The 23,311-nt window shown below is 58.0% G+C and overlaps 1 protein-coding gene and 1 long non-coding RNA gene across 2 annotated transcripts in view; one reads left to right on the forward strand and one right to left on the reverse strand.

Annotated features, from left to right (window-relative positions):
• LPCAT1 (lysophosphatidylcholine acyltransferase 1) overlaps nucleotides 1-9,110 on the forward strand; it is a 47,676-nt gene extending 38,566 nt beyond the window's left edge. The window contains exons 10-14 of the mRNA XM_030332970.1: nucleotides 122-247; nucleotides 841-994; nucleotides 3,491-3,589; nucleotides 4,842-4,980; nucleotides 7,149-9,110. Of these exons, the coding sequence (XP_030188830.1) occupies nucleotides 122-247; nucleotides 841-994; nucleotides 3,491-3,589; nucleotides 4,842-4,980; nucleotides 7,149-7,333 (703 nt within the window). The 3' untranslated portion in view covers nucleotides 7,334-9,110. The remainder of the gene's footprint in view (nucleotides 1-121; nucleotides 248-840; nucleotides 995-3,490; nucleotides 3,590-4,841; nucleotides 4,981-7,148) is intronic.
• LOC115525688 lies at nucleotides 7,823-11,108 on the reverse strand. The gene is made up of 2 exons (XR_003972430.1): nucleotides 10,394-11,108; nucleotides 7,823-9,733 (listed from the first exon to the last, which is right to left on the reverse strand). It is a non-coding gene; the product is annotated as an uncharacterized LOC115525688 (long non-coding RNA).
• Nucleotides 11,109-23,311: the final 12,203 nt, after the last annotated feature.

Consider the following 23,311-nt stretch of genomic DNA (forward strand, 5'->3'; position numbering starts at 1 on the left):
GCCAGCTTCGCCCTCAGCCCGCCCCACGCCCTCCCCAGCGCCGGGCTCCCGGGGTCGCCCTGCACGGGCTCCTTGCTGTGCCGCTTGGGGGGGGCTGACGGGGTGCCCTCCTCTCCCGCAGGGCCCTGGGCGTCTCGGTGACCGACTACACGTATGACGATTGCCAACTGGCCCTGGCGGAAGGCCAGCTCCGTCTCCCCGCGGACACCTGCCTTCTCGAGTTCGCCCGGCTGGTGAGGGGCCTGGGGTGAGTCTGCTTTTTCTCGCTCGAGCCGTCAGCCCGGAACGGCCCTCCCTCGAGGCTGTGGCGGGTTTGACGAAGCTCGAGTGGTTTGCTCAGCGACGGGGAGAGCTCTGAAGGGCACTGCCGAGACACCGCCTCTAAGACAGGAAGCTTCCGGAAACTTCTGTCAGGCCCTCGCAGGGGCCCCCACCCCTGCAGTTGTTGGTGATCAGGCTGGAGATGGCAATGGGCGCGGAGGGTCCGCGGGGGCCGTCGAGCAGATAAAAGGGCTTGTGCTCAGGGTTTCGGGGGGTTTCCAAATACCCACTTCAGACCCCCAGTGCTCGGCAGCGGTCTCTGTGGGCTCCACCCGGAGGACCGTCGCAGCGCGGCCGGCGGCCGCCCCCACTTGCCCGAGGGTGGGTCCCTACAGCTGGCGGGGCCTCGTTCCTGTAGACGCCGAGGCAAAATTATTAGAACACTTTTTTTTTTAAATGAACTTGCCTCTTGTTGTAAAAGCAACTTCACTCTTTTCTTGAATTTTCTAACAGTACGTTTCCTGTTCTTAGCATGCTGTAATTTCACCGAAAAACGTCCTTCCTTCTCTTTTTGTGTAGGTTGAAACCAGAAACACTGGAGAAAGATCTGGATAAATACTCCAACCGGGCCCAGACGCAGGGGGGACGCAGGGTGGGCCTCCCCGAGTTCGCCGAGTACCTGGGCGTCCCCGTCTCAGACACACTACAAGACCTGTTCTCCCTGTTTGATGAGGTGGGGCCATAGCCCTGTGAGCAGTTTCGAGGCAAAACCTCCAGCTTTTCCAGCTTTTCCGTGTACATTGTTTTGTTACGATAGAAGCATCTCTTGGAGACTTAGGAAGCAGGGCGGGAACGACCCCTCCGCGCCCGTCCGACCAGCCCGCTCAGAGTTTTCTCCCGTGCTGTTAAACGCACACAGAAGTCGGACGTTTAAGTTAACGTCTGCTGATAAACATACCTGTGGTTTGGGGTTTTACGGTGGGACCGCCAAAAATCTAGTAATATCAGTGTCCCCTTCCCCAGAAATCCAGAATTCCCAAATAACGGGCCTGTTTCCCCATGATCAGCACGTGGGGTCGCCACGGACCTCCCGTCCAGCGCGAGAGGACCCCCCAGCACAGCGTCCCTCACCCCCGCCAGCCATGCGTCACAGTCGGGTCGTGTGTCGTGGCTGGACCGGGGGTCCACGGCCACCCGCACCAGCTGGGCCCCGGGGGTGGAGCTGGGAGACCATACGCCGGGAGCGGTGGCTGCCACGCCCGCTCTTTCCTGGATGTTGGCGTCGAGGGATGGACCCCCGTGGCGGCCAGTCCCACGGCAGGCCATGTGCCGAGCAGCCCCTTCAGCCACAAATGTGTGTGAACAGCACAGCACGTTCCACGTGAATATCACAGCGTGTCCTCTGTGGCGACGTGCCACGTTCCGTGCGGCCTGGCCCGTGGTGGGACCAAGGAGAGGCAAGCGTGTGACTCGGGCACGTCAGAGACGCCGCAGGCACTCACAGGTCACGGTGACGGGCGTCCTGTTGACGCGTCGCAGTGCGTGGCCCCGTGTGCCGCCGTCACAAACCGGCGGGCTGGCCTGGAGGGTCCCCCTCGCGGAAAGGCCGCTCGCAGCTGCGTCCTGGCCGCGCGCTCCCGTCGTCGGAGCCCCAGCCGTGGCGGTGTTTTCACGCTGGCGCTTTGCCACGGTGTCGCGTTGGAACACAGCAGCGAGCGGCGTCCCCGGCACGTGCATCAGGTGGGGACCCGCAGACCCCCCGCCGCGGCTCGCGGCTGTTAGGTCTTACTTCCCACCCCGGGCGCCCGGTGGCCCTGCGACGCAGACACTCCCCGTTCCACACAAAGACCCTCAGACCCAGAAGCTAAAGGGCCGGGAACACACAGGCTGAGGGGCCCGAAGTGAACTCACCTGTCCGGCCCCTGAGCTCGCTCCGGAGGCCACCCCGCCTGGACCACGGGCATGGCGCCATCCCAGGGAAGCCTGTCCCTTCCCTTCGGGGGACGGCAAGGGACCCTTGTGCCCCCACCCCTGTGCCAGAAATCTCCCCGCCCGCGAGGCCTCCACCTCCCCGTCCCGGCTCATCCCACGCCCCGTGGCGGCCTGCTCACTCAACAGCAGCCCGGCCCGCAGGCTCCCTGGGGACGTGCAACGTGGGCGCACGGCAGGCCAGGCTGGGTGCCCCCCTTTCCACGTGCTCACCTAGGTTCTCGGGGCACAGATGAGAGCCTTGCTGTCTGCTGGGGTTTTCTAGAAGGAGAGCCTTAGGCAGCGGGCACCGCATCGCGTGAACTTTCCGGAGGAGATTCACGTGCTGCTCTCGTAGACTTTGAGAATCAGTTGTAACGTCCTAAAAGCGTGTGTGCTGAGGTCACCCTGTAAAGGCCAGTCGGCCGTGAATGTTCTTACAAAATACTCATTTCGTGGGGCGCCTGCGTGGCTCATTTGGCTAAGCGTCCAACTTCAGCTCACGGTCCGTGGGTTCGAGCCCTGCGTCAGGCTCTGTGCTGACAGCTCGGAGCCTGGACCCTGCGTTGGATTCTGTGTCTCCCTCTCTGCCCCTCCCCTGCTCACGCTCCATTTCTCTCTCTCTCTCTCTCTCTCTCTCAATAAAACAGATAAACACACACAAAAAAAATTTTAATATGCATTTCATGTAAGCAGGTAATAGCAAATCAAGTGGAACTTTTTTTTTTAATTTTTTTTTTTCAACGTTTGTTTATTTTTGGGACAGAGAGAGACAGCATGAACGGGGGAGGGGCAGAGAGAGAGGGAGACACAGAATCGGAAACAGGCTCCAGGCTCCGAGCCATCGGCCCAGAGCCCGACGCGGGGCTCGAACTCACGGACCGCGAGATCGTGACCTGGCTGAAGTCGGACGCTTAACCGACTGCGCCACCCAGGCGCCCCGGAACTTTTTTTTTTTTTTAAAGTTCATCTTGAGAGAGAGAGAGAGACAGAGAGAGAGCGGGTGCACACACGGGAGGGCCCGGGAGAGAGTGAGAGAGAGGATCCCAGGCGGGCTCTGTGCCGACTCAGGGCTCCGTCTCAGGAACTGTGAGGCGTGACCTGAGCTGAAGTCCGGAGTCGAACACTTAACTCGCTGAGCCACCCAGATGCCCCTAACCTTCCCGTTAATGTCCAGGGATTAGCGAGGACACCCCAGCACCGCCCTGCACTCGCGCGCGGAGGGACCGGGCTGTGCCCTGAGGGTGTGTCTCCTTCGCAGAGTGGAGACGGCACGGCGGATCCTCGGGAGTATGTCGTCGCCCTGTCCGTCGTCTGCCGGCCGGCCCGGACTCTGGACACCATCCAGCTGGCATTCAGGGTAAGCGTGGAGCGCGTAGGAGGTCAGTTTGTAGGCACGGCGAGACGCAGGTCACATCAGGCCTGCCGCACCCGTTTACGAGCCCTCGCGGCACGGACGGACTTCCTCTGTGCCCAGCTGCCGTTCTCACGTAAGCTCGTGTCAGCCGTCGTTTGGGAAAACGCCCAAAACGTCCTCGATCCACTTCCTCCTGCAGTTCATGGTCCACACTCACAAGAAGGGCACGGGGTAGGATCTTTGTGAGTTCCGGGGCGCCTGGACAGGGCTGCCCTACGCCATCCATCCGGCGCAGCCCGCACCCGGTCCGCTCCCCCGCCGCGGCCTCTCCGTCAGCGCGTCGGCTCAGGCTGCAGAGCGGCTGTGTGCCCAGCGCCGAGCCTTCCACCACCTCCCCGGGATTCTGAGAGTCTGAGAAGCACCCGTGACGGGGTCCCGGCTCACGTGCCCTCACCCGGCCGCCTCCCCAGGACACTGTCAGCCGGGATGGGGCTGGGCCGGCTTCACTCCCCAGAAACGCAGTTTTGTCAGGGTCTGAGAACGGCTCCTTGTTACAGATGCACCTCCTGTTCTAACTTTTTTTGAAGGTTTTTGTTTTTGAGACAGAGAGAGACAGAGCATGAGCAGGGGAGGGGCAGAGAGAGAGGGAGACACAGAACCCGAAGCAGGCTCCGGGCTCTGAGCTGTCAGCACAGAGCCCAGTGCGGGGCTCAAACTCACAGACCGTGAGATCATGACCTGAGCCGAAGTCGGACGCTCAACCGACTGAGCCACCCAGACGCCCCCAGATGCAACTCCTATTAGCCAGACTCGTGAGAGCCTGATGTATAAGCCAGGCAGTGCTTGTATCTCAGTGCTGGGGTCCCACTGGACGGGCAGGCTTCTCAGGCCACTGAAGGAGGGGGAGCCCGGGAGAGGGTGGCCCCCGGCTAACGGGCAGACCGACGGTGACCAGCCCTGGGGTGCTCACGCTGCGGTTGACAGCTGGTGCCAGCCCCACAGGGACTCTCTCGGTCACTCGCCAGAACCTAAGCAGAAGCTGTTGGAAAAGGTCAGTGGGTCAGCCGTCCCCTCAAGGTCAAGCAGGTGGTGGCACATCCATTTCATTGAGCACCCACGCGTCCCACCACCCGGAGGCCCCCTGCTAGGGCAGCTGGGTGTGGCGCAGGCCTCCGTGCTCCTGGGAGTGGGAGCCGTGGGGTCAGGGCCTCTGCACAGTTGGGGGATCGTGGGTGACACCTGCCTCTGCCTGCAGATGTACGGGTCACAGGACGGCTGCGTCGATGAAGGCGCCCTGTCCAGCATCCTCAAGACTGCCTTAGGCGTGGCCGAGCTCACCGTGACCGACCTCTTCCGGGCCATCGACGAGGAGGAGACGGGGAGGATCACGTTTGGTGAGTGGCCCGGGCGCAGGGGGAGGACGGCTGCATTGTGCAGGCGTGTGCCCAGGAGGCGGGCCGCGGGAGACACCATCCATGCTCGCCAGGGCCCCGCGGTGTCTCGGGCTACACAAGATTGTCCGAAGGAAGGTTCTTCCCCAGACCTGGCGGGGATGGGTTAGGGCACTTGGGATCTGATCCCTGCAGGGAATTAATAGGACCAGACTTCAAGCCCAGGCTCGGAACCCCAGATCCATGCCACCCCCGAGGGCAGCGGGCGGTGTGTGCTGAGGCCGGGCTGTGGCCGCCCACGGGGGTCCGCGATCCGGGTTCTCCGTGGAGGCGGGGAGCCAGCCCCATCAGGACCGACCGCTGCAGGGAGGGGGTGGGGGGTCGGCTCATCGCTTTCGGCCACGCAAAGTGGGACAGCCAAGATCTTCGGGGACTCAGACCTGAAACCCACCCGCAGGCCAAGGAGGAAGGGGGAGGGGCAGTAGGACCCCCAGGAGGCAGCCCCCTGTGCACACCAGCCAGTGCGCACGTCTGGAAGTGAATGTTTCCTCGCTAAAAAAAACAGTAGACATTTGCTCAGGAAAGGTCATTGTTCGTGTCTTGTTTGGATGTGTTTTTAAGTTGCGTCCAAATGTCAGACACGTGTGTTGGTTTAGCGTGAGCGTGTGTGTGTGTGTGTGTGGGGGGGGGTGTGCGTGCGTGTGTGTGTCTCCGCCTGAGGACAGGTGATGTTGTCCGGGCGCACTGAGGCGTGGTGATGACGTGCCAAGTGAGCACCTTCCAGAAAAGCCCTCCCACACCCAGGCCTAGAGCGTCTCCAAGCCGTTGGGGCGCCCCGGGGGCACTCCCCACCCCAAGACTGGGTCCCAGGCCTGGTAGACGACGCGGGGGCTCAGAGCCACTCAGGTGATCGGCCGGGAGGGCGACCCTGGTGTCTCCAGCGCGTAGACGGATCACCAGTGGCGCCTGCCTCGCAGGTTATCAGGTCACGGTGTGGACACTTGTCCTGCCTCTGAGCCGACTCCTGGGTGAACAGCGGCTCCTTTGCACGTGCCAAGCACCCGGAGTACGCCTGCGCCTCAAAGAGCACGTTCGCCTTAGATTTCCCCAAGGCGGCAAAGCCGAATGGCTCTGAGCCCCGTTCATGCGTAGCCCCCCTACCCCCCATGGACCCCAGCCCTCCCCCCTCCTCCCCCACATGGACCCCAGCCCTCCCCCCATATGGACCCTAGCCCTTCCCCCTCCCCCCACATGGACCCCAGCCCTCCCCCTCCCCCCACATGGACCCCCCCCCAGCCATCCCCCTCCCCCCCCACATGGACCCCAGCCCTCCCCCCTCCCCCCACATGGACCCCAGCCCTCCCCCCATATGGACCCTAGCCCTTCCCCCTCCCCCCACATGGACCCCAGCCCTCCCCCTCCCCCCACATGGACCCCCCCCAGCCATCCCCCTCCCCCTCCACATGGACCCCTAGCCCCCCCCCTCCCCCCACATGGACCCCAGCCCTCCCCCCTCCCCCCACATGGACCCCCCAGCATCCCCTCCCCCCCTACTGGACCCTAGCCCTCCCCCCTCCCCCCACATGGACCCCCGCCCTCCCCCATATGGACCCTAGCCCTTCCCCCCCCCCCCACATGGACCCCAGCCCCCCCCCTCCCCCCACATGGCCCCCCCCCAGCCATCCCCCTCCCCCCACATGGACCCCAGCCCTCCCCCCTCCCCCCACATGGACCCAGCCTCCCCCCTCCCCCCCCCCCATGGGACCCCAGCCCTCCCCCCATATGGACCCTAGCCCTCACCCCCTCCCCCCACATGGACCCAGCCCTCCCCCCATATGGACCCTAGCCCTCCCCCCTCCCCCCACATGGAGCCCCAGCCCTCCCCCTCCCCCCACATGGACCCCCCCCAGCCCTCCCCCTCCCCCACATGGAACCCCCCCAGCCCTCCCCCTCCCCCCACATGGACCCCCCCAGCCATCCCCCTCCCCCCCCACATGGACCCCAGCCCCCCCTCCCCCCACATGGGCCCCACCCCTCCCCCCTCCCCCCACATGGACCCAGCCCTCCCGGGAGGGTGTGAGATGTAAGCTGGTTGCCCATGCAGAACCAGGCATGGGGGCCCCAGGTTCCAGACGTCTGTCCCCCTGTAACCCAGGCGCCCGTCTTTTCAGCCGACTTCCGCAGGTTTGCAGAAGCGTTCCCCGACTTTGCAGAGGACTACCTCTACCCTGACCAGACGCGTCCTGAGAGCTGCCCGCAGACGCCCCCAGCTCCAGCCCCCAACGGCTTCTGTGCTGACTTCAGCCCTGAAAACTCGGGCATTGGGAGGAAACCTTTCCGGAAGAAACTGGACTAGGATGAAGGTTTCTGGCAAGGTGAGGCGTCTCCGTGGCCCAGTCACCACCCGCCTCCACGTGGCTGTGCGCCCGCCGGCCTCAGGCCCATCCACAAGACTCGGGCTCGCCACCCTGCTCCTCCGTGGACAGCACCGCGTGAGGGAGGCCGCGTGGCCGGGTGCCTGTCCCCGTCGCCCGGACCATCCTGGCTCGTTTCCACCACGGTCTCTGCCACGTCCCCGTTCGTGTCCCTTCTCGGCGGCTCGCCCGGTGGACGGGCCTCCACGTGCACGCGCGACACACGCTTGAGACCAGGGCGCGTCACGCGTGTTTCCATCCCAGCACAGACCGTCCGCCGACCTTGGGGGTCACAGGCTGGCTGGGCCGCATCTAATTCTAAACGTTTCTGTATCTGTGGGCGCTCGCGGGCGTTTTATAAACTTCGTTTAGATACTTCGGGAAGCTCACGGCGTTTTTTAAAAAAAAAAACAAACTTGTTTTCTACTTCATTTTTCCTTTCAGGGCTAGAGGATATTTATTTACGGGCCCTTTTGTGATCAGGTCCGAGGCTGTGTGGGGCTTTGACTTCAGCCTCTTGCCGGCCTCTCTCCACCAGGTCCACCCGTGTCTGGGTCCCCCACACACGTGGCCCAGAGCTCCCATCTGCCTCTTTAACCCTTTTCAGACCCCTCTTTTCTACAGACGTTACCAGCCTGGTGTCTCCGTGTATCGGGACGCGATCTGCCTCCCCGTGCACATAGCGGCCTCAACGGTGGTGCTGGGCCGGCAGGGGGGCTGCCGACGGGCCGGGCCCGCTGGGAGGCCGACCCTCGTCCCTGCTCCCGGTGCTGGGTCCCACGTGTGCAGGGGGAGGAGCTGTGGGGGAAGGGAACCGTGTGTAGACCGCGGGAGCCGGTGCCGGGGGGACAGCCCGTGCGGATGGCAGGAGGTCCGGGGAAGGCCGTCAGGCCTCTGGTGACCCCGAGGGGAGGAGCACAGCCTCCAGACGCAGGAAAGGGACGGTTCCTGTCGCCTCTCCCGCCCGGAGCTCAGCCCAGATCACTCCCTGGACACACAGCTGGAAACCTGTCCTTAAAGCACAATATAAGCCCCGCAGTCTCCACTCCGTTCCCTGAAGCAAAGCCTCTGGGTTTGCCTGGGGGGAAAGTTCTTCTGAATTTCTAAATAAGTTGTATTTTGTTCTTGGGCCTCTGCGTAGGAAGTGACCGCCAGGCCCGAAGTACAGGAAAAAGCGTTTGTAACCTCCCCAGGAGTTCTCAGTGCGCATTTCCATCCACGGCCACGGCCATGAGTGAAGGAAAAGCCCCCCGGCCTCAGCTGTGCCCCCTCCCCGACCACACCAGCGTGACAGTGCCAGCTGGGCGCCCGCGGTGGCCAGACACAGCCTGGCGGTTCACGGCGATCAGTTATGTGACTGTAGATGCATAAAGTTTTGTTTTTAAGAGAGAAAACGTACAAGTGACGGACGAAGGAGGTGAACAGACTAAGATATCCCGAGGGGAGGCCCCTCCCCGTCTGCGCATGAAGGGCTGTTTGAACGGAATGCCGTGCGCGTTTTCAGGAAAAAAGCCTCTGATAAGCAGACTTGGGATGGATGTTTGTTCTTCCGTGCGGCCTCGCACCTGCGGGCGTTCAGAACGTGGATACGGATGGACCCCTTTTGTGGGAGGTGGGGACGGAGACGACGGGGGCCCCGCGGGGACCGGGGGTCCGGGGTGGGCTCCGTGAAACAGCTTTGGTCTCCACTGGAATGAATAAAGTGTAAAGTCGTACGTACCTGAGGACGCGCCTTGTCACGTGTCGTTCTTTATTGGAAACGCGACCGCAGACGGTTCTTGGGCCACGACTGAGAACCTGTCACGATGGGGTTTCTGGGGCATGTTTGGAAAGCCCCGGAATTGAAATTCTGTCGCAGACGCGCTCCTGCCGGCCGGGGGCAGCGGCTGACACCCCGGGAACCCGAACGCATGCGGCCGCCCGCCTGCCTGGTGGGTCGGTTCCTGGGATTTCGCAAACGCTCCGCGTGGCGCAGCTTTGAGAAAGGGTCCGGCGCTCGGGCCTCTTCTCAAGGCCGTAAAGGGCTCAGAAGTGGAAGAAGAGAATTCTACGGCCAGGTCACGACAGTCCCCAGAAGTAACCGCAACAAGACGGTTAAGTGGCCGCTCCCTCCAAGGACGGGGGAATGCGCCACGGCCCTGCTCCGTGTGACGCGCCAGAGAAGCCGGCCCCGCGGGGTGGGCTGGGAGGGTGCGCCCCAAGGTGGCACTCACCCGTGAAACGGTTTTTACTTATTTGCCCTGTTTCTTGTCATAACTGGGTGTTGCCTCTCAAAGGGTTCAAGTCACATTCGAAGACGGGGGCTTCCGGGTGTGGCGGGAAGAAGCAGCAGCCGCCATGGGCTGTGGGAACCGTGGCGGTGACAACGGGGTGTGCCTGCCGCGGCCTCTGGGCACTCGGCACATCCACGTCCCCGCCGGGCACGGGCTTGACGGGGACGCGCACCCTCGGGAAGTCTCCATCGGGGACCGGGGGCAGAAGAGGCGTCTCCGCGGCCCCGGCCAGGCCCCTGCTGCGCCCCCCGGAGCCGCCGGTGGGAGAGCGCCAGACCCCTGGCCTCGGCGGGCGCTGCCCGTCCGTCCCCTGTCCGCTCCCGCACGCGCCTCCCGTCCGGGGTGCTGCCCCTGAGCCGCCGCTCCAAACAGACGCGTTACCTTCTTCTCCCCGGGACTAACCCGCCCGCGGACCTTCGCGTCCAGTCCTGGGCAGCGTGAACGCGGACGCGGTCACACACACCCCCCCCCCCCCCCGCAATGTTGTCTAACAACACAGAGCTCACGTCCACCGCCGTTCACGTTCCCACCCACAGCACGGGGAGTCCACGGAGTGGGGGGAGTGAGTGAACGGCCAATCACCTGCGGCGTGTGCTCCGTCGCACAAGCACACGCCGTGCACGCGCACACACCAGGCCAGGAAGGCCTCCGCGTGGCCGCTTACGGGGTTTCCCACCCGCACGCACGTGGCCTTGGCTCCCGCCGTCCCCGGAAAGTGAGTGTCCTTACCTAGCGGAGCATCTCCGTCCCGAGGTATCTGGAGCCTTTATCAGCCACAATCTTAGTGATGAAAGTGCCCAGAGGGCCACGGGGCTCCGCCCTCCCCGTCCTGCGGGCCGCTGAGCTCAGTGCGGGGGAGGGGGGGGGGTCAGCTGTGTCCCCAGGCGGTGGCGCTCCATCCTTAGGAACCATGACCTCAAAGCGAAGGAGCCCAAAGCCGCGAAGCGGAAGTGCGTGACCCGCCTCCCGGGAACGAGGGCATCCGGCAGGTCCCCCCCTCGCCCCGGGGGACAGGCCACTTGCAGACCCGGCGGTGTCTGGGCGGTGAGCCGGTCCGCCGGGCGGACGGCACAGGGAGGGCCGGGGAGTCTGCGCAGGAAACACGTCAGCGCTGTTCCCGCTTCCCAGGCCAGAGAACCACGCGCAGCTGGAATCGGCTTGGGGGGGGGGGGGGTCTGTCCGGAGGAGGCACCCGCCATGAGACGAAACCACACCAGCCCCCCCCCCCCGTTGCTACCAGGTGTCAGAAGAGCCGCCGCCCTGCCTGGGTCACAGGAGTGTCTCCTGCTAGGAAACAGCCCTCGGGACACGCCCACATCACGGGTGTCGCCCCGGGCCGGGTCCTGGTGCCTCGGGGCTCCTTCGTCCAGCAAGGCCAGCTGCTTCCGGGCGGGGGGAGCTCGGTAAGAGCAGGGCTGCAAGCGCACGCCCGGGCTTCCTTTGGCAAAGCCCCGCCCCTAGTGTCGCACACGACACGCCGTGCGGAAGGAAGCCCCCGGTTAAGTGTGCAGACGGTGCTGGCAGGGGTGCCCAGGGCAGAGAGACAAACGCATCCCTGGAAGGAGCTTATTAAAATGAGCACACGACCTCCCTCGTGAAGGAGGATCCAGGGTGATCGGCCGCACTCCAGGGAGCGGCAGCACCTCGGGGGCCACGTCCGGGACCTGCTTCTGTCAAGGGGGAGCCAGTGTGACCACATCGGCCCTGGGGCGGGGGGGGGGGGGCTCCCGGTTGACCAACTCTGCTTCGTCTCAGTCCCCTTCCAGGGCCGCCCTGTGCAGGTGTCCACACGCTGCGTTGGCTGGGAGAAGAGGCCGCCGCCGTCCACCCCGTGTGTCCTGCCCTGGACCGAGTTCCAGAGACCAGACCCTTTGGGGAAAGTATTGTCGAGAAAATAGCAGCGTGCGGTCCCGGGGACACGCGGGCCAAAAACAGAAGGAAACATTCAGTGTTCTGTCACTTGTGATGGAGTCCTGGAACGGGGAATATCAGAGCAAAAAAATTACTCGACAAAATAACAGCCAGGACATCCCAGAAACCCAAGAGGCCACAAGCAGAGTAACCGGAACAGACAGCAGGCCGCACTGTAAGAAACAAACAAAGGCCACTTACAGAGAGACCGCTGTCCAAGCAGCCAGACAAGGGAAACCTCCGCGGCCTGCACGCGGAGACCGTGTACGCGAGGACTGTGCACGTGGGGGCCCTGCGCACGAGGACTGTGCACGTGGAGGCCCTGTGCACGAGGACTGTGCACGATATTGTGCACGTGGAGGCCCTGTGCACGAGGACTGTGCACGTGAAGACCCTGTGCACGAGGACTGTGCACGAGATTGTGCATGTGAAGGCCCTGTGCACGAGGACTGTGCACATGGAGACCGTGTGCATGAGGACTGTGCACGTGGAGGCCCTGTGCACGAGGACTGTGCACATGAAGACCCTGTGCGCAAGGACTGTGCATGTGGAGACCCTGTGCACGAGGACTGTGCACGTGGAGACCCTGTGCACAAGGATTATACATGTGGAGACCCTGTGCACGAGGATTATACATGTGGAGACCCTGTGCACGAGGACTGTGTGTGTGTGGAGACCTTGTGCACGAGGACTGTGCACGTGGAGACCCTGTGCATGAGGACTGTGCACGAGGACTGTGCACGAGATTGTGCACGTGGAGGCCCTGTGCACGAGGATTATACATGTGGAGACGGTGTGCACGAGGATTATGCATGTGGAGACCCTGTGCACGAGGACTGTGCATATGGAGACCCTGTGCACAAGGACTGTGCGTGTGGAGACCTTGTGCACGAGGACTGTGCACGGGGAGACCCTGTGCATGAGGACTGTGCACGAGATTGTGCATGTGAAGGCCCTGTGCACGAGGATTATGCGTGTGGAGACCGTGTACACGAGGATTATGCGCGTGAAGACTGTGTGAACGAGGACTTGCACGTGGAGGCCCTGTGCATGAGGACTGTGCACGAGATTGTGCATGTGAAGGCCCTGTGCACGAGGATTATGCGTGTGGAGACCGTGTGCACGAGGATTATGCGCGTGAAGACTGTGTGAACGAGGACTTGCACGTGGAGGCCCTGTGCATGAGGACTGTGCACGAGATTGTGCATGTGAAGGCCCTGTGTGTAAGGATTATGCACATGGAGACCCCGTGCACGAGGACTGTGCACGTCGAGACCGTGTGCACAAGGATTGCGAGGATTTGAAAGTAGAATAGGATCGATGTGTATCCTAAGCCCCCAAAGAAACCAAAATGTAGAACTAAGAAGCCAATAGCAGAAGTAAAATATATTTTTAAATAATACTTTATCTAAACTAAGCAGGAAAGTGAGAAAAGGGAACAAAGGACAGACAATACAAACAGAAATCAGCAAACGGTAAATTTCGATCCAACCATACCAATAATTATATCAAATATAGACTAAAAAACTCCTAAATAAGTTGCCAGACCAAATTTTTTAAAAACCTAACCATTGCTATTTAAAGGTATATTGACAATGTTTAAATGGGAGGTGCACGTAGCGTGCAAACATAACCGTAAGGAAGTCTGTGTGGTCAGACTGTGGTCCCAGTGAGTGTGGAGGTGAGGGGTCACCTTCATGACCATCGAGGGCCCCGTTCAGTCGGAAGACACAATAGCCCCAAAGGTATATGTACCTAACGACGCGGCTCGAAATATACTTAGCAAACACTGGCCGAATTAAAAGGAGAGATCAAGAAATCAGCAAATCTAGTTGGAGGCTTTAACACAGCTCTCTCGGTAATCAATAGAACCACCAGGGAAAGAGACATAATTATGGAGGAAATTCGAACAACCCCATTTACTAAATTGACTGAATTGCTCTTTCAAGCGCGCGTGAAGCCGTGGACAAAACAGACGCGATGCTGGGCTAGAAGGTGCTTCTCCGTAAACTTGGAAGTATTTGCACCGTGAGGAGCATGTGCCTCCTGGGACCGAGGCTGCAGAACACGGGCTCCGCCGGCTGCAGCCCGGCCCACCTGACCGCACCGGAGACCGGGTGTCTCCCGGGGGCCGAGCGGGGCTCCTCCCCGAACGCGGGTCGGTCCCTGCCGGGTGATACCGCCAAGGGCCGGTCGGGCCGATCAATTCTTTTGAAGTGAATAGAAGTTAACGCGTCCACAGTTTTGCTCCTAGTGGCTATGGAGGAACCAAGACCGCCTTGGGTCACCCTCCCTCCGGGAACAAGCCGTCACGGAGGAGACACTGAGGAGGCACCAGCCCTGGACAAACGCTGCGCTGACCCGGCCGAACACAGCTTAAAAGCACGACCTGGAAGAATGAGCGGGCTGTTTGTAAGTGACTTACCCGTAGCCCCAGTAGAAGTGCCAAAATACTCTCAGGAATGCAAAATTGTGCAGCACCCGACACGGTAAAATTCACAACGCCTGCCATCCAGTCGGAAATCACCGGGATGCAAGAAAGCGGAAAAGAGATCTCTCGTCAACAGAACCAGCCCTGGCAGTGACTCGGGTGATCGGATTTGCGGACCAGGCACCGACAGCTTGTCTCGCTACACAACCGTATCACCTGCTCAGAAACCTCGTGGAGCCAACGTGTAACGTGTTCAGTGGAGAATTAAAAATATCTTCTGAAAGACACAAATCTAAATTCTAGAGAAGAGGACGACAGTGTTTGAGATGCGAATGCACGTTTGGGATTAAGGGTGGATTTGACGTCGCAAAAGACTCGGCAAGTAAACTTGAAGATAAAGCCATACGAACAGCTCAAAACGAAATAGAGAAAAAAGAAAGAATTGAACCTTGCATCAGTGAGCAGTAGGAGCTCAAGCTGGGTCCCCAGAGGAAAAGGGCAAAGAAAAATATTTAAAGAAATAACTTTCCAAATCCGATTCAAACTGCAAACCCATGGATCCCATTTGCTCGGTGAGCTCTAAGCACAGGAACCATGACAGAAACTATACCAGGCACATCATGATCGCTAAAAGACAGTGGGGCGAGGTCTTTAGGGTGGGGAAACAGAAGACCACCAACCCAGGATTCTTTACTCAGAAAACAGAGAAATAAATGTTTTTTGAGAGAGAGAGAGAGAGAGAGAGAACGAGAGCACACACGAGTGAGCGGGGCCGGGGTGGGGGGTGGCGGGAGGTGGACAGAGGGAGAGAGAATCTCAATCAAGCCCAACTCGAGGGGCTGGATCCCAGGACTCTGGGATCATGACCCGAGCCAAGATCAAGATTCAGACGCTCAACCGCCTGAGCCACCCACCGCCCCGAGATGTCTTTAGACTTAAAAGAGCTGAAAGAATTCATCGCCCACAGACCCTACCTAAAAGAAATACTAAAGTTAGTCCTTAAAGCAGAAGGACAATGATACGGTTTTGAAATCTGGACCGACAGAGAATGAGGCCCAGAGATGGGAATTACACTTCTTTTTTCATTATTTAAATCTTTTTAAAAGACAATCGACGGCCTGAAGGAAACCCGACTCCACGTGCTTGGGTCCCCAGCGTGCAGAGGCCACACGTTTGACCACAACATCACAACGACCAGGAGGGGAAAGCAAGTGCCTGCAAAGTCCTCCCACGGTGTGAGGAGGGGGTCACATCACTCAACGGAAGACTGGGACAGGCGCTTAAGTAACACAACAAAGAGACGTAGCTAAGGATCCCAACAAGAGGGGAAGTTGAATTTTAAAAAAACAACTCGACCCAAAAGAAGGCAGAAAAGGAGGAAAAAGGGAACAGAGAACGCTTTGGAAAAATAGAAAACAAATGGCAGATGGTAGGTTTGAACCCAACCATATCAACATTCCCATCAAACGTAGATGATCTCAACACCCGCTCCACCCCAGTGACGGGAGAAACTAAGGATTGGGCTGAAAAGCAAGACTTAACTACATGATGCCTGAAAGAAACACCCTTGAAATAATGGGTTAAAGGGCAAAGGACAGATGCCGACGCTACTGAAAGAAGGAGGAGTGATGGTCCTAGCATCAAAGTCCATTTCGGAGCAGAGGTTATTAGGGTTCAGCTCCCCAGGAGGACGGAACGGTCCTACGTGTGTGACCCACACAGAGCTTCACGATCGGTGGGACCGGGACACGCAGAGCCGCAGGAGAAACGGGAGGGTCCACACAATCCACCTGGGGTCTCGGCACCCGCCTCCCAACCCGGATTGGACGAGTGTGCAGAAGTGCACAAGGATACAGACGACAGAAACCGTAAAACCAGCTTGCCCTGTTTGAGTTTGCCTATCACCCAGTGACACAGAGTATACCTTTTCAAATGCGTGTGAAGCACCTACCAAGATCGTCCGTACTCTAGAATATGAGTCCCAACAAACTTAAAAGGATCCAAGTGTGTTCTCCAATGAGAAAGGAAGTAAATTAGGTACCGATACAAGAGATACATCCAGAAAAGAATAAAATATACACAGAAAATCCTCAAACATTTGGAGACTAATTTGGCACATCTATAAATGACAATGGTTCCAAGAGGGAGTCAAAAGGGAAATTAGGAAATATTTTGAAATGAATGTAAACAAAAATATTTCAAACTTTACGAACTTTATGGCATCAAATGCTTAGATTTAAAAAGAACAAATGTCACGAACGAGTGACAGCCTCCACCGAAAGCAATCCCAGCAGGATTTTTTTTATGGAAATTGGAATGTTGACTCTAAAATTCATACAAAAAATGAAAATGACCCAGAATAGTCAAAACAGCTTTGAAAGAGAACAAAGTTGTGTGACTTTTATTACCTGACGTAAGAATGCATCACAACACAACAGTGACCAACATAGTGCTGTACTAGTCAGCTCAGCCACCATAACAAAAACACCATAGACTGCATGGCTCAAACCACAGCAAGTTATTTTCGCACAGAGGCCGGGAAGTCCAAGACCAAGGTCTGTGCAATTCAGTTCCTGGTGAGAGCTCTCTTCCTGATCGCAGAGGGCCGATGTCTGGCTGTGTCTTCACGTGGTGGGCGGGGAGAGAGGTCATCCCTTGTTACAAGGCCACAGTCCAATTGGACTGATGACCGCATTTAACTTTGCCTCCTAAAGACCCCATCTCCCATACAGTCACCCTGGGGTTAGGGCATTTGGGGGGCGGGGGGACACGATTCGTCCATAGCAAGAGTGGAACCAACAACAAAATGGAGGAATAGGTCAAGGAAACAGCTGAGAAATAACCCCACACCCACATATAGGGCAACGAATTTTTCAACCAAGGTGCAAAGGCAGGTCAGTGGAGAAAAGATGTCTTTTCCACAAACGGAGCAGAAGCTTACGGGCTGCCCACCTGTAGAATAGCGAACTTTTGTCCTTATCTCGACCATGTCAATTAAAATGGGTCATCTACCTAAATGTGCAACCTGAAATTTCAAACATTTCAAAGAAGAACTTGGTGAAAATTTTTGTGATCTTGGGTTAGGCGAATATTTCCCAAATACAGCACTTAAAAGCAAGATCCATAAAAGAAAGAAAAAAAGTAAATGAGGCTTCATCAAAATTAGTGTCTTGTTTTTTGACAAACTCCACGAAGAGAATGAAAACATAATCCAAGACTGGGGAAAGGATTTGCAAATTACCTATCTGATAAAGGATTTATAGCTGAAGCATGTAAAGAACTCTTAAAACTCGAGAATAATGAAACAATCCAACGTGCAAAATGTTTGAACAGACACGGACGAGAACTTGATGGCAGCCACACACAGGGAGATTGCTGAAACATCTCTGTCGCTAGAGACATGACAACTTAAACCAGGAGACACTATTACACAGCAATTAGGACAGCTGAAGTTAAAAAGACTGACCATACTAGGTGTTGCAAGGATGCGGACCAACTGAAACTCTTATACGTGGTTCACAGAAAAGTAAAATGGTATAACCACTTTGCAAAACAATCTGGCAGTTTTTAAAAACAGACACACATCTACCAGACGACTCAGCCACTCCACAACTAAGTGCTCACCCAAGGGAAATGAAATATGTCCATACAAAGTCTTGTACACAAATGCACATAGTAGTCTTATTTATAATATCCTAACGCCCATCAACAGGTGGAGGGTGCATGGGCAATGCTGGAAGTATATAGTATTTCAGCAAGAAAAGGAATTAACTGCTGATTCACACCATGACATAGAGTCATCTCAAATATGCTGAGTGGAAAAGAACATCTTAAAAAACAGTGCTTACTGTATAGCTCCAAGTATATAAGATTCTAGGGAACATAATCTAGAGCTACCGCATCAGAGGTTGCCTGGGATGGGGTGGGGTCAAAATGGATCACCAAGGAAGGGGAGCTTGAGAAGGACGAACATATCATCATCCTGATTGTGCTCATGTTTCCACAGCCACACAAATAACCTATCAAACTACACTTGAAATGTGTTTGTTGTGTATAGCTCAACAAACCTGTTTCTTTTTTAACATTTATTCATTTTTTAAGAGACAGAGAGAGAGAGAGAGCACGAGTGGGGGAGGGGCAGAGAGAGAGAGAGAGAGACACAGAATCCGAAGCAGGTTCCAGGTTCCGAGCCGTCAGCACAGAGCCCGATGCAGGGCTCAAACTCACAAACCGCGAGATCATGACCTGAACCAAAGTCATACGCTCAACCGACGGAGCCACTCAGCACCCCAACAACAACGCTGTTTTTAAAAAGAGGACACAGGGGCGCCTGGGTGGCGCAGTCGGTTAAGCGTCTGACTTCAGCCAGGTCACGATCTCGCGGTCCGTGAGTTCGAGCCCCGCGTCAGGCTCTGGGCTGATGGCTCAGAGCCTGGAGCCTGTTTCCGATTCTGTGTCTCCCTCTCTCTCTGCCCCTCCCCCGTTCATGCTCTGTCTCTCTCTGTCCCAAAAATAAATAAACGTTGAAAAAAAAAATTTAAAAAGAGGACACAAGTGGCAAAATAATGACAGAAACAGTAAAATCGGTTTTGTTAGGATGGTGGGATTATGAATGGTGGTTCCTCTGTCCCCCATTTTCATTCTTCTTTTTTAAGACTGTTTTGGCTGCAGTTGTCATTTCCATCTCCATATATTTTCTAGAATCTGTTGGTACATTTCTTCAAAAACAGCAAGATCGAATTCTGGTTAGTATCCAGTTGAATCTGTACATTAATTTGAGAACTGACATCTTAATAGTGAGCCTTTCCACCATGAACATGGTATACCTGTCCACTGATTTAAGCCTTTGTAGTTTCTCAGCAACGTATTCTAGTTTTTAACACAGGGTAGGTTTTTTACAAGATCTGCACATATTTTAGGCCGAGGCATTTGTTTTGGGTGGTACTGCAAGTGAAATTATTTTAAGTTGTATTTTACAGTTGATTGCTGCTGGTCTATAGAAATACAATTGACTTACGTTACACCCCACGACCTTGCTAAATTCACTTATTAATTCTAGTAGTTGATTTTAGGATTCCTTAAGACTTTCTGCATAATTATGCAGTCTGCCAATAAAGATTTTGTCATCTTCTTAATTTCCTTTGAAGTCTCTTACGATACAACCAAACCATTAGCCAATGCCCGTGAGTCAATTGAGACCTCTCTCTGGCCATCCCTCTGTCTTAGCTAAGTAACAGCCTGACACACTGCTTGCTTCTCTGCCCACTGGGAACGTTTCCTGCCCCGGTGCCTTCTGAGTGTCCCTGCGATGCTGCAGCCCTCCACTTCCTGGTGGGGTCAGTGTGTAGTCTACAACATATGGGATCCCCGTGTGCTTCCTCAGGCAGCCATGAAGCTAGAGGTAGGGGGTACACTCGTGCAACAAGAGCGGGCCCTCGTCCGTGCACCCTCGTGTGTCCCTCGTCCGTGCAGCCTCGTGTGTCTTCAGCACCTACTCGAGCGTGATTCCGTAGATATAGCTTCCATTTCATGATGGCAGGTTGCTGTCAATACCAAACTTTATGGGTTTGTGAGTTGGTTTATGATGGGCTGTTGAGGTTATGTGCTAACTTAGAGTTCCATAAGTTTCTGCATGACTCAGGAACACACCCATTCAAAAGGAGAATACGTATTTTGAGAAGAGTATTTGGCTATTCTCCAAAACTCTACGTGTCTGCACTGTGGTCACCTACAGACGCTCCACACCAGAGGCTCCATCTTCTAGAAACCCCTCCCACCCTATTGGTTCTGCTGAGAGGGGGTCCCTGAACCCACAGCATGAGTACCACCCGGGAACTCGTCATTTCAGAAATGAAAGTTCTCAGGTTCCACCTTAGACCTACTGAATCTAAACCTGAGGGTGAGCCCCAGAGATCTGTGCTTAATGCACCATAAACACAGTTTATTTAGGGGATTTCAATACATGCTACAGTCTGAGAATAATCACACCCTTACGGAACCCTTCCTGCTCTGGGCTCTCCTCGAAATTGAACACATTGGGGGTAACTCAGGAAATGGGTCAGAGACGCATTCCCAATTGGAAACCCCAAAACCCAAAGACATTCACCACAGATGCTGATTCTTCCTTAGAAGTAGGTCGCCAGATGTAGCTAGCTTTTATTTGGATGTGTATCTTGCCGGGTCCCAAACTGTGGACCCATAGAAATTTCACCAAGATGGCAAGCTTTGGAATATTTATATTTCTATTTTTTCCCGATCCTTAGTATGCTTGTGTCTCACTGAGGCATCTTGGTATTTTCTATTTCTTGCTCACCTGGTTGATTCAGCACGCCGTTGGCGGTGTGGACCAATGTCGTGCGCTGTGGAGTGGGTGACAGGCGATAACTGTCTGTGGACTGGACGTGACGGTGAGCTGGAGGGTTGACATAGTGCTGAGACGGGGGCCGTACTGCTCTCCCTGCCATGTGAGGGGAAACTGGCCTTACGGTCTTTCCGCATAACTGTTGGGGTGGGGGGCACTCACTGCATCGGTGGCTGCATAGACCAGGATGTGAGTTGAGTTACTGCAGTTAGGAAACCAGCCCTGAAGGTGGAGCTGAGCCCTCACGAGCAGCTAAAGCAGCTCCCTCCAGGTGCAGATGCAGGGGGCGTGTGAGGGGGCGGCTAAGAATCGAACAGGTGCCATCAGAGCTGGCGGCATGCCTCTGGGGGGTAATGGCTTCCACTTTGCTTCCGGCTGTCTGGTCACTTATGACTGTCTCTTACGGGCAAATTCTAACCTAGAACCGTATGGGGCAGGGACTCGAGGACATTCCTGGTTCCTCCTTTGTGGTGCAGAGGAGATCCGAGAAGCAGGCGGTGGTGAGGTCAAGATGATAAAATAGAAGACAGAGCGCGTGGGGTCCTGGACACGGGGGCGTGGCGAAGGAGAGCGAGTCCGAAGTTCCCAGAGTCAAGGTCATGGGAAATGCCGGGACGATGGCGGGGTGCCAGGACTGAAGGGCCAGCTGTTCTACCGGGCAGAGGCAGGAGGCTCTAAATCCCAACTGCCTCCCAAGGTTTAAAAGATGTAAAGGTGATTTATACTTTTGCGGGAGAGTTTGGAGTTGAATTAATGACAGGAGCGTGGAAAATGAACGAATGAGAAAACAGGTAATAATTCAAGGGACAGCAAAAAAAATTCCAAGAAGGGAAATGAAATCCTAGGACGGTGCAGCTCGGTGTGAATAACATCAACACCTCAGTCCGGAGCTGTTACCCACAGACAGTCTGTGCGCCTCCAAAACCGGAGCCTTAACTCCCAGGGGCCCCAGTGTCGTGCACTGGCCGGAGGGGTCTGGGGAGCTGACTGGGGGTAGACGAGGTCAGGCGGGAGGGGCCCGCGATGGGATCAGTGCCCTTCCGAGGAGAGGCCGGGAAGGGCGCTCTGTCCATCCATCTCCACACCCCACTCGTCTCTCCTCCCCCAGCACCCCTGCCCGCCCACCACGCGAGCGCAAGCCCGAGAGGCTCTCCGGACGCAGACCTGACCGGCACCCTGACCTCAGGCTTGCGGACTCCAGAACTGAGAGAAGTGGACGTGTGTCCGTACGTCTGAACTCCACCCCGCCCCCCACCGTGTGCCTTGGCTTCCCTTGTTGGAAAGAAAACCTTTCTGTCCTTGTCCTTGTTGATTAAAGCTCTGTCGCTCGGCCACTTCTCTCCCTGAAACCCGAGTTGTTGAGCCTGTGTGGGGAGAGGCAGCCCTTGAGCGACGGCCACGGCCGGGTGGCGCATTCAGGGTGGTCTGGCCCCATCTTCTGAACTCCCTGTCACCTCCCTGAGTTCTGGGGACTGAGTTGTGTCTCTGTCACAGTCACGTGTTGAGATCCTACCCCTCTGGGGGTGCCTAGGTCATGAGGGTGCAGGGAGCTCCCTCCAGGTGCAGATGCAGAGACCGCCAGGGACCAGGACCCCGGTCGCCACTGAGTGCCTTGACCCTGAGTTGACAGCCTCCGCAACGGGGACAAATAAGTTTCTTTGGTTCATAAGCCTCCCGTCCTGTGGTGTTTTTATTCCTGTGGCCACGCAGCCTGAGGCCCCCAGTCTGCCTGGTTGTGTTTGGGTCTGGGAGAGCAGTTCCCGGGGCTCCGGGGAAGGGTCCTGGGTTAGCAGGAGGCGGGCTGAAAGGCAGTGAGGGCGGCCTCGGGGCTGGGGCTGGAGCAGTGCTGGCATGGTTCTGAGGGCCAGGGATGCTCAGGTCCCCTGGCACAGAGCGCCGCTGAGCGACCGCAGGGGGCCCAGAGGCACGGCGCAGCCCCGACTGGCGCGGACGCCCCGCGGCGGCGAACGCACAGTGGGGAAACCAAAGGCTCCCCAGGAGGAAGGTCACGCCAGAGACTGGGTCCCCCGGAGGCGGCCACTCACCTGGACACCGTTCCCCGCACCTCGGGGTCCTGCGCCTTGGTGGTGGCCTGGAACATGTACAATCTCGTCGCGGGCACGTCGACAAAGATTCCGGGCCTGTTGGGTCCCAGAGTGGGGTGCGCGCCGGCCGCCGCGGCTCTCCAGGCCCCTCCGGAGAAACCGGCTCCCGAGGCGCACCGTTCGGGCCTATGGTCCCAGTGGATGCGCGGAGCTCCAGAAGGCCCCCGGCGACCGCCAGGTACCTCGCGGCCCAGAGGCCCTGGTACGGGGTCCCAGGGGGCAAGGAAGTGCCCCGGGCGGCTCTAGCAGGTGCAGGGGTCAGCCCCGCGGGGCCGGGGACGCCGACGGGACAGCACCCGCCGGACCCGGGACCCCGCGCCGCCGGCCGAACCTCGCTCCGCGCGAGCCCCGGCTGGGAGACGCCCGGGGCGCCGGCCGCGGGAAGGGAGGCTGCTGGGGGAGGAGTCGGTGCCGCCGGACGGTTGGGGACCAGGGTCCGCGCAGCAGAGGGACGGGGCGAGCCGGGGCGCCCAGCTCGGTCCGCGAGTCCCAGCGCTGCGCCCGGCGCGCCCGCCGCCCGGCTCCCTCCCCGCCCGCCGCTCCCCCGGGGCCGACGCGGGGACGCCGAGACCGGTTCCTCCGGGCAGCCGCCGTCTTGGGCCCGCGACACCCGGAGCCCGGACGTGTCCCCGTTCCCACGCGTCCGAGGCCCCGGGATGCGCGAGGTCCCCGGCGGAGAGGAGCTGCGCCGGCTGCCGGGTCCGGGGGCGGGGGCGGGGACGGGGGCGCGCCCGGGTCTGGTCCTCCGCCCACCCGGGGCGGGGAGGGGGCGGGGCGGGGCGGGGCGGGCCTGCGACACCATAAGAGCCCCGAGGCCGCGACCGCCCGGCGCTGCGGGA

Source organism: Lynx canadensis, chromosome A1 (genome assembly GCF_007474595.2).
Source record: "Lynx canadensis isolate LIC74 chromosome A1, mLynCan4.pri.v2, whole genome shotgun sequence".
In the NCBI taxonomy this organism is placed as follows: Eukaryota; Metazoa; Chordata; class Mammalia; order Carnivora; family Felidae; genus Lynx; species Lynx canadensis.